The following is a 10,512-nucleotide window of genomic DNA, read 5'->3' on the forward strand; positions in this document are numbered from 1 at the left end:
CATAGTCCCACATTGCTAAGGTTACTCTCCCCACACCGCCTGCACCGATGATCCGACAGGTTCCCAACCTACTGGCCTGTCCTCTCTTCCTATAGCCGCCGCCGCCCTTCTCCACTGTACTTGCTCCGCATGGTTCGGAGGTAGGAAAGAAAGGATAAGATCAATTAGTTCAATGGGTAAGTCTGTAGCTTGCGCCATTTTAGCAGTATGCCGATAGTTTAGCCTCCGTCGAACTGTAGCAGCAGAGGAAAATTATTATGTAATAAAATGTGTGACAGATGTGACAGCGTGACGCCGTGACATTCTGGCAAAGTTCTAACAGTACCCCCTCCTTAAAGTCGGCTCCTCCGGAGACGAACCTTCAAGACCTCCAAGTGCGCCAATTTCGTTCCAACTTCTTTAGATACTCGGCGTCAAACTGTTTGTCATCCCATCCGAATAATGCTTTGGCTGTGAACCGATTAGGTAGTTCCCTTTCCTGGAAACCTGTGTCACGTAACACGTGATGTATCCTATTGAGTTCCCCATAGAGTTGGTGGAATTCAGTAATCAGTTCTTTGGCGTTAGCCAAGTTTTCTTCGGGTTCCCACGAGTCTGCTTCTGCCGTATATCCTTTCCATCGAACTAAGTACCGCTTCTTTCCGTGGAACCATTTGGCATTAAGGATTTTCTCAACTTCCCACTCCTGTTCTCCTTCTATTTCTACGGCCGGTGCCGGTTTACTTCCTTGTCCTTCTACTTGTTCTCGGTAAAGTACTATTCGGCTGACGTTAACTACCGGGTGAATTCGGATAGATCGGGGGAGATCTATTTCCACTGCGTTGGGGGAAATGACCTTCTTGATGGTGTATGGTCCGATGAATTTCTCCGTAAGTTTCCGGGTAGGTCGTCCCTGGATTTGAAGGTCCCGGGTAGCCAATAGAACTTTATCTCTACTTTGTACTTTACCGCTTCTCCCCTGCTTCTATCCGCATATCTCTGCATGTCATCTTGTGCCTTTCTTAGGGCCGCTTGAGTTTCCTCGTGTTGAAGTTTCATGCGGTCCGCAAACTCCGCTGCTGCCGGGTGATTGCCTGTCGTCGAAGATCGAAGCCAGTTCTTGGATGTCTTCCCACGTTGACCATAAATGGAGTTTCCTTTGTTGATGATTGTTCTTTATTGTTATAGGAAAACTCCGCCGTTGCTAACCAATCAGGCCAATCAGTTTGTTTGTGATCAACAAATGATCGGAGGTATTGCTCTAGTTCTTGATTGGTTCGTTCGGTTTGGCCATCCGTTTGTGGGTGAAACGCCGTAGATAACCTAGTGTCGATTCCCAACATTTTATTCAACTCCTTTGTAAAGTCTGCAGCAAATTGCGGTCCCCTATCTGAGATCACCGTTTCTGGTAATCCATGCAACTTCCATACGTGATCCCTGAACAGCTTAGCTAGTCCTAGCGCTGATGTCGTTTCCGTAGTTGGGATGAAGTGAGCCATGTTACTGAATCGATCGCACACTACCAGAATTGAGTCCATTCCTTGTGATTCTGGTAATTTTACTATGAAGTCGACGGATACGTCGGCCCATGGTTTGGTGGGAATAGGGTTTGGCATTAATTTTCCTGCCAGCGGTGTTGGTCGATTCTTATTTCGTTGACATTGGTCGCATCCTTCCACGTACTTCTGGACTTGCTTAGTGACGCCTGGCCACCAGTAATTGCGTGTTACCATTTCTACTGTCTTCCATTGTCCTCCGTGTCCAGCAATGGGAGTATCGTGATGTAGTCGAATGATCTTGGTCCTTAACGTCTCATCTTTCGGCACATAGACTTTTCCTTCCTTCAGCACTAATCCCTCCTCTAACTTCCACTCGTCTCCCCTCAATGACTTCACCTTTGCTCGTTTCATCTCTTCTACCGCTTTTACCACATCATCTTCTCTTGCTTCGGATTTTCTGATTTCCTCTAATATTCCTTCTTCCTCGGCATTGATTAACATGTGACCTTTTTCCATTGCTCGAATTGCAAAGTATTCCGGTTTTAACAAGGTTTGATCTTTGTTATCATCCTTTGTTCCTTGTTCGAAATCAGGTCTTCTGCTCAAAGTGTCTGCCTTCCCCATTGTCTTTCCTGGACGGAATTTTAATTCGAAATTAAATCTAGATAGATATAAGGCCCATCTGGCTTGTCGTCGATTTAGTTGTTGGGCTTTCGTGAAGTATTCTAGATTGCGATGATCTGTCCAAATTTCGAACTTATGTTTTGCCCCTTCCAGGAAGTGTCTCCATTCTTCTAAACACCGCATAATCCCCAGCATCTCCCTATTGTGAATGTCGTAGTTTCGTTCCGTCTCCGTCATTGATTTGGAGATGTATGCTACTGGCCTCCACTTTCCGTCTTCACATTTCATTGCCAATTCTCCGCCCGTGGCATAAGCCGATGCATCAGATTCCACCTTTAGCTCTTTATCCAATTCTGGGGCTACTAGGATTGGGTGTGATGTGAATCTTGCTTTTAGCGTACCGAAGGCTTCCTCTTCTTCATCTCCCCAACTCCATTTCTTGTCCTTTTTAGTCAATGCGTGTAATGGTTTTGCAATACTGGCGAATTTTTCAATGAACCGTCGATAGTAATTTGCCAGTCCCAAGAATTTTTGTACATCTTTAACGCATTTTGGAGTCGGCCACTCTACTACGTCTTTCACTTTCCTTTCCTCCATTTTAATTCCGTTTCTCCCTATTATACATCCCAAAAACCCCATCTCACTTCGTTTCCATTCGCATTTTTCTGGTTTTGCGAATAGATCATTGTCCATCAACCTCTGCAACACTTCTTCCACCACCTTATCGTGCTCTTCTTCATCGTCTGTTCCTATCAAAATGTCGTCAATGAATACAGCTACTTTTCCAGTATTTACTAAGTCCCTAAAAAGTTCGTTCATCATAGTCTGAAAAGTAGCAGGCGAATTTGTAAGTCCAAAAAACATAACAGTGGGTTCAAAGGCACCCATGAAAGTAGTAAAGGCTGCCTTCCACTCGTCTCCTTCTTTTATCCTAATGTTATTATAACCCCAACGTAAATCTATCTTAGAGAATAATCGTTTACTACCCATAGTGTCTATAAGTTCAGAAATTAAAGGTAAAGGATAATTGTTTTTAATTGTCCAGTCGTTCAAAAATCGATAGTCCTGTACCATTCGCTTCTTTCCATCCTTCTTTGGCACAAAAAATACCGGTGAGGTTTGGGGAGATTTCGTAGGCCTAATATATCCCTTTCGGAGTTGGTCCTTGATGAATGCTTGGACTTCCTCTCTTTCGTTTGGCGACAAGGGGTATATTTTCCCTTTCTTGGGTTTGAAATCCTCCTTTAATTCGATAGCATGATCCCATGGTTTCCTAGTAGGCATTCTCTCTGATTCCTTTTGTTTGAATACTTTAAGGAATTTGTGGAACCGTTTTGGTACCACTTGCTCTACCGAGTCTATGCTTCGAATTTCTTCTTCTTCCGGCATCTCTTCTGTCATTCCTCTTACCCACATCTCTAGTTGTCCTTCTTCCTCTCTACTCCTATTTTTCCTTTGGGCGCTTATTCGTTTAGGACGTACCTGTCCAGCCCCCACTTGTCCCGCAGTGGCTGTCTTGCTGTGATCTCCTTCTAGACGTTCTGCCTTGTCCCCATTTAATCGGTCAGCCACGTCACCGGGTGATTGCGCCCACCCCTCAGCTTTCTCTTTGGGTTGTTGTGCCAACCCCTCAGCTCTACCATTAGCACGCCTGTTACGTGCCAATTCCCTAGCGAATGCTGCTTCGACTCCTAGTGCGATTCCTTCGATGATGTTCCTGGGAGTGGTGAATCTCCCTACTGCCTTGTTCACTCGTTCGTATCTTTCTTCCTCATCTCTTATTTCTTCCTGCTCCTTTTCATATGCTTCTATCTTGGCCATAGTTGGCCCTTCCTCCTCGTCATCACTTCCTTCGTATGGCATTCCAAACTCGTCTAAGGCAATTTCCTCTCTTGCTGGGCATTTGTGTTTGCTTAACAAGTGTTCTGATGTTTGGGTTCCACATTCTTCGCATCTATACTGCAACACCGTTCCCCAGTTTGATTTCTTTGGGAAGGAAACTAATTTCCAACCTGCATATTGCTTGTGTGACATGTCAGGCTTTTCCCTTTTTTCTTCTTCTCGCGCTTCTCTCATCAACTCCCTTGTTGATTTCTTGGGTTCCTCCACCCTTTGTATTTCCTCCTGTTTTTCCTTTGCTTTTCCTTTGTCTTTGTACCCACACCCGTCTGGGCACCTGGTCATCTTTACCTCTCCTTTCTCCCAATCAATTTCCGGATTGTGCATTTGTAACCAGGGCATTCCTAATATGACCTTATTCTTTCCTAACCCACATATTTCGAAGTGTACTCTTTCTTTGTGTCCTTTGTAGTACACGTTTGCAACTACTCGATGAGTTACTGCCCCAGATGCATTGATTGTTCCATCGACATTTTTGACCGGAATTGGTCTTTCTAAAGGTTCCAGCTTGAACCCTTCCTCCTCTGCAAACCCTTTATCCATAAACATCCCCGTTGCTCCGCTATCCAACAGCGCCTGTACTCCTACTCCATCATGTGTGTCCAATTTCTCCACTCCTATGTTCAGCTTAATTTCCCTTAAAGGTCGAATTGTCCTCACAAGGAAACTCTCCTCTTGTACAGTATCACAAACATTGATTTCGTTACATAGTACATCGAATTTGTTATAGGAAGTCCAACGAGGAGACTTGGCTTCCTTTACTCTTTTAAATTCCTCTGCTCTTCCTCGAACATCCTCTTCCAATATTCCCACTGTTCATCCACCTCTAAAGTTCGTACGTCTCGAGCCGGAGCCTTGCTCCAGCAGTTCTTGGCCATATGCCCCAACTTTCCACACTTGTAACATTTGATAGGACCTCGACTAGGTCCTGCTGCGGCGTCGACATCCATCGCGTTGGGGTCTCGACGTTGAGGCTGGGGCCTCACGAAAGTGTTGTTGGGGGTATGGGTTCGTAGTTGGGGCTTAGTTTGCCCCCGCCGATAATAGTCTTCCTCCGCCTTTGCCTGCCTCCACTGCCTATCCAATTTCATGCTCCTTTCGTACCAACTCCTGATGGTGGTTGGTGGGTTCTCTGACTCCATCAGCGCCTTCCTAATCCTTCCTGACAAACTTCTCTTGAATTCTTCAATGAGGGCTCGTCCCTCGTATCCGCTGTCTCGTGCGATCCTCTTGAACTCCTGTACGTGTTCCTCCGCGCTCTTACTTCCCTGCTCGATCAACCTCAACTTTCCTACTGCTGTACTCTCTTCATCTGCGTCTCCAAAATTGTTTCGGAGACTATCATAAAGCTCTTCCGTGTGGGCTGGAGCTTCATCTTCGCCACCTTCGATCATCTCCATAATATTTTCCTTCCACAATTCTGCTGCTCCTCCTTGTACATACGACAATATCCATGTAATCTGATCTCCTTGTAGTCTGTTTGCCATTTTTAGACTCAGGTAGATTTTGCAAGCTGTTATGAAACCATTCAACTCCTTCCCTTCTCCTGAGAATATTTTTGGTCTTGCCACATCGATTTGTGGCGGTACTACTTGGACGATGGGAGTTTCTCCGTCGTCCCCAGGTGGACCCTGCGGTCCTGGTGGCCTTGAGTCGGGTTGTTCTGCAGTGTAGCGAGCTGCTGCTGCAGTTGGTTGATGAGAGCTTGTTGAGCATTTAACTGCTCGAGTATTTGTTGACCGGTAGACATGTCCAGTTCGTTGTATTCGGGGGGAGGTGGTTGATATAGGGGTAATGGGGATATGGAGGGTTCTCGTTGTTCTGGTTCGGGTTCCTCGGATTGGGATTCCGAGGCGGATTCTTCTTCTTCCTCTGATTCGGAAGAAGGTACTCGAAAAGTCCCGGGTGGTAGCCGATGAGAAATTTTGAAGAAGGTGAGGGAGGTCTTTTCCTGTCACCTGGTACGTATCCACCTATCCAATGAAGCCAATAGCCTGCTTCACTTGGATGTGTACACAAAAAGAAAAAGTTTTTGTATTGGAGAAGTGCCGCACTGGCGAAGGGAACGACTACTGCCCTAGATAATGCTATATACGAAGACGGATCTTCACACTAATCCAGACACGCACTTAATGTGGCAGTGTCACTCCTCTGCGTGTACCACTTGACAATGCAAGCGCAGCACAAGGTTTATACGGAAGTTACAAAAAAGGTAATACAGGGATGTAGGGATCACCACACAGTCTGGTAGGTCTCGTCTTACTGGCAGTCTGTGTCAAACTACCAGCGTCCACGGCACACGTTATGTTTATGTGCAGACACCCCTTAAGCCTAGGGACCGGCTGTGTAGTGGCGGCCGCGACGGCGCGCAGAGAGTAGAGGATGAATAGAGAATAAGAGGATAGGGAGGGCACTGTGCTGTGCGGTCCCTGGGTGTAGTCGAGTTCTACTGTTAGGGCGACTGTGACTGTGATGTCACAGGTCACACCTGAACTTAAGAACTATAGAGGAAAGTGACAAAAGTTATATTAGGCGTGAACCTAAGAGAACTCGACGGAGTCTTCTACAAGTTTCTACCTACTTTATATACCTAGACTACGGCGCACAGACCAACTACCCTAGGTAACTATTTATATACTGACATGGGAAAAGAAGTACGTATGAGAAAATAAACTAATTATACATTTGACATGAGAAAAGAAGAGTGGAGTAAGAAGTAAGCAATCCATAAAAGTGTCCACAAGTACAAACAACTCCTAAACCGGTAATTCATTCACACAAACCAACGCCTCCCAAAGTAATTCCCAATCATCGCATCACATGGGCATAGTACGAAGAATCCGGCTATTGCCCAATGCCGCGGTCCCCAGTATCCCCATCTCTGTATTACCCACGCCTTCTGTTCCTCATAGTCCCACATTGCTAAGGTTACTCTCCCACACCGCCTGCACCGATGATCCGACAGGTTCCAACCTACTGGCCTGTCCTCTCTTCCTATAGCCGCCGCCGCCCTTCTCCACTGTACTTGCTCCGCATGGTTCGGAGGTAGGAAAGAAAGGATAAGATCAATTAGTTCAATGGGTAAGTCTGTAGCTTGCGCCATTTTAGCAGTATGCCGATAGTTTAGCCTCCGTCGAACTATAGCAGCAGAGGAAAATTATTATGTAATAAAATGTGTGACAGATGTGACAGCGTGACGCCGTGACATTCTGGCAAAGTTCTAACAACGACCCGATCACATCCCGCTTAATCCATTATCCATCCCCGACAAACCTTGGGAAGAAATATCGATAGACATGATCGGACCACTACCGAAGTCAATGGAGAAGGATGCTATTATTGTTATTGTTGACAGATTCTCCAAAATGATCCATCTCGTTCCCACTACCACGTCGCTCATGTCCATGGATCTTGCGGAAATCTATAAGGAAGAAGTCTGGCGACATCATGGAATTCCGAAACAGATTATTAGCGACAGAGGACCACAGTTTGCATCGAAATTTATGGAATCCCTATGCAAAGCTCTAGGCATTGAACGGAACCTTTCTACGGCCTATCACCCACAGACAGACGGTCAAACAGAGCGGATGAATCAGGAAATTGAAACCTACCTTCGAGCATTCATCAATTATCGACAAGACGATTGGACGAGATGGCTTCCCATGGCGGAATTCCATTACAATGACAAAACCCACGCTGCCACTGGACAAACCCCATTCTTCCTGAATTACGGACTTCACCCATGGAAAGGTAATATCACGGTTGAAACGACAAACCCCACCGCCACCTCCTTGATCGAAGAATTAGAGAACGTGCGAGAAGAAGCTAAAGCTGCGATGGAAGCAAACAACGAGATGATGAGAGAAAGAGGAAACAACAAGCACCACAAGGAACCCTTTGCCGAAGGAGATAAAGTTTGGTTAGAAACGACAAACATTCATTCCAATCATCCGACTCGAAAACTAGACCACAAACGATATGGACCTTTCAAGATCTTGAAACAAATCGGCGATCGATCTTACAAACTGAAGTTACCTGATACTTGGGCAATACACGACGTCTTCCACACATTGCTCCTAACGAAAGTCCGAAACCCGGAGTTTGACAGTCAGAAGAAACCCACTCCACCTCCACCTGACATTATCAATGAAGAAGAAGAATATGAAGTTGAAGAAATCCGAGGACACCGACGAAAAGGCCGAGGAATACAATTTTTAGTTCACTGGAAAGGATATGGAAACGAAGACGACTCTTGGATACCACGCTCATCCCTAGAAAATGCAGAAGAAGCACTCTCCGAATATAGAGCAAAACTTCCGAATGGACAGTTATAAAATCAACCTAAAAATGCTCCAACTCTTTCATCCCTTCATCATCCACAATATGCAAGCCATTACCGAATCTTTTACACCGGTTTCAAAAGACATCTTTATCCGTGGAGCCGACATTGTATTCATGACCGACGACGGAGCCAAATTCCATGTTCATGCCTACTTCTTCACTCGCGAATCTATCTATTGGCAACAAAAACTCACCGGCCATAACGAACCTCACCATCCTTTATCCAAACACTATACACCAGACGATCCCTACATCATCCAAGATGTAGACTCTCATGATTTTTGAAAATTTCTCCGTGTATTCTATAATACGCGATATGGCGATTACTCTTTCTTTTCCAACCTCGACTGGGTCGACATCTTATCAGTTGCACACAAATGGGAGTTTCCACACGTCAAAACTCTTTCCAAACTTTATCTTGGAAAAATGGGCTACGGAGTTGTCGAACGAACTTGTGGAGTTCACTGTACTCGAATCGTTGACGATGAAATGATTGACCGTTCTTATCCTCATCAAGTCTATCTTATTTCGTGTGGACACGAAATCTGAACAGGGGGTAATGTTATGAATTTACCAACCTATTGGAGGGACGTCATCATGCTTACTCATTTCCATATCCCTGGATATACTCTTCCCCACCTACGCTTCTCCCATCATTCTTTCCCATGTCACTTTCTCTTTGACGTTACCTTGTTTATCTTTTCCTTCTCAGGATCATTCTTATTGTTCCCTTGATTGATCCTTCATGTTACCTGTTATATCTTTTCCTTCTCATGATCAATCTTCTATTCTCATGATTGATCATCCTCCTTCCTAGTCTATACTTTCCTTCTCACTGATTACTCATCTACCTTGGTCATGGTTACTCAGCCCGTTCTATAGTTAGTTACCTCGGGTAGATAGTCTTAGTATAAGTAAGCGTAGATACTCTCTGTATTTCCCTACGCTTTACCAACTTGCTTTTCCCCTTACTCGCCCTCAAGTCTTTGCCTTTGCTGCAACCTGAGCATTCGCTTTAAGGTCGTAACATTGAGCGACTTATATACTTTACAAGTAGTCCATATATATATAACTAAGATCAACTTATTAAGGTACCAAGACTCGACTTGGGAACGGCTCGGGAAAGATAAAGAAGTTTTCGTAATACTAAAATAGAAAGAAGAACTTCTTCAGAACAAACGATCATTAATTATAGAAAGCTAAATATGTAAAGTAGTCCGGATCATTAAAGCGGATCAATAAGAGATACAAAACAATCACAATCAGAGAGGCGAAATATAAGTACAGTAAAAGGTAAACATAATTGTAATTACAAATGAAGTAATTACCATGAGAAATATAACCGTAGATGTCACGGTTCATAACACTATCCCTTTCCTAAGATAGTTTACCAGAACTATCTAAATGTCAGGGTGTCCTTCACCGCTCATGTTGTATTCTGCAACATCGTCGTAAGTATATTCGTCACCTGCGTCGTAATGTTCTGGCGACGGGGATCGTTGACGTTGAGGGTGTTGAGAAGACGGAAGGTTACCGGAAGTTGTTCTTCGAGGGTGACGATAGGAGGGAGGGATGGATAGCACAAGTTTTCTGTACTTGTTGTTGACCTAGGATTGGGTTTATGTCGATAGAGTGGTCGATAGGTTGGTCCAAGTTGGGTAGTGGTAATTGGGCCGGAAGTAGGAGTGGTGTTGGAGGTATGGATGGTGCTGGTTGGTACACCGGACTGTTTGGACTGTAACTGTCCAGACTGTAGTATGAGGGGGTGTATGGTGGCGTAGGAAGTTGGCGTTCTGGCAGTATAGGCGTATGGACTGGACTCTGAGGTTGTGACTGCGGTTGGGTTAATAAGGGTGTCAACATATGCCAGGGCACTTGGGGAAAGTTCCCTGCGTGCAATTCCCACATAAGGATTTCGGGAACAAAATTTGGCAAAGTGTCCAGGCGCCTTGGTGTTGCAGTAATGGCAGTAGTATAGAGTGCATTCCGTCTGGATATGACCCATTCCACTACATAGTTTGCAGGATGTACGTCCACGTCGATACGGGGAATTAGTTCCTGATGTGCGAGTAACCGGATAATGGTTCGACGGATTTGGAGGAGGCGATATTCCTGGGTGTGGTATAGCCAATTCATGAAGCTGCTGTGGTTGTATAGAAGATGGGGGAGT

At 45.1% G+C, this 10,512-nt stretch overlaps 2 protein-coding genes across 2 annotated transcripts; both read right to left on the minus strand.

Annotated features, from left to right (window-relative positions):
- Nucleotides 1-4,759: 4,759 nt before the first annotated feature.
- AGABI2DRAFT_76095 (hypothetical protein) lies at nt 4,760-5,143 on the minus strand (the record flags this gene model as incomplete). Its single annotated transcript, XM_006455317.1, has 1 exon — nt 4,760-5,143. The coding sequence occupies one exon, from the start codon at nt 5,141-5,143 to the stop codon at nt 4,760-4,762; it is 384 nt and encodes a 127-aa protein (XP_006455380.1).
- Nucleotides 5,144-5,224: 81 nt separating this feature from the next.
- On the minus strand, nt 5,225-5,584 carry AGABI2DRAFT_56312 (hypothetical protein; the record flags this gene model as incomplete). Its single annotated transcript, XM_006455318.1, has 1 exon — nt 5,225-5,584. A coding segment is annotated over one exon (360 nt), but the record flags the coding sequence as incomplete, so codon positions are not given.
- Between the last annotated feature and the right edge of the window lie 4,928 nt (nt 5,585-10,512).

Source organism: Agaricus bisporus, assembly GCF_000300575.1.
Source record: "Agaricus bisporus var. bisporus H97 unplaced genomic scaffold AGABI2scaffold_10, whole genome shotgun sequence".
Taxonomy (NCBI): Eukaryota; Fungi; Basidiomycota; class Agaricomycetes; order Agaricales; family Agaricaceae; genus Agaricus; species Agaricus bisporus.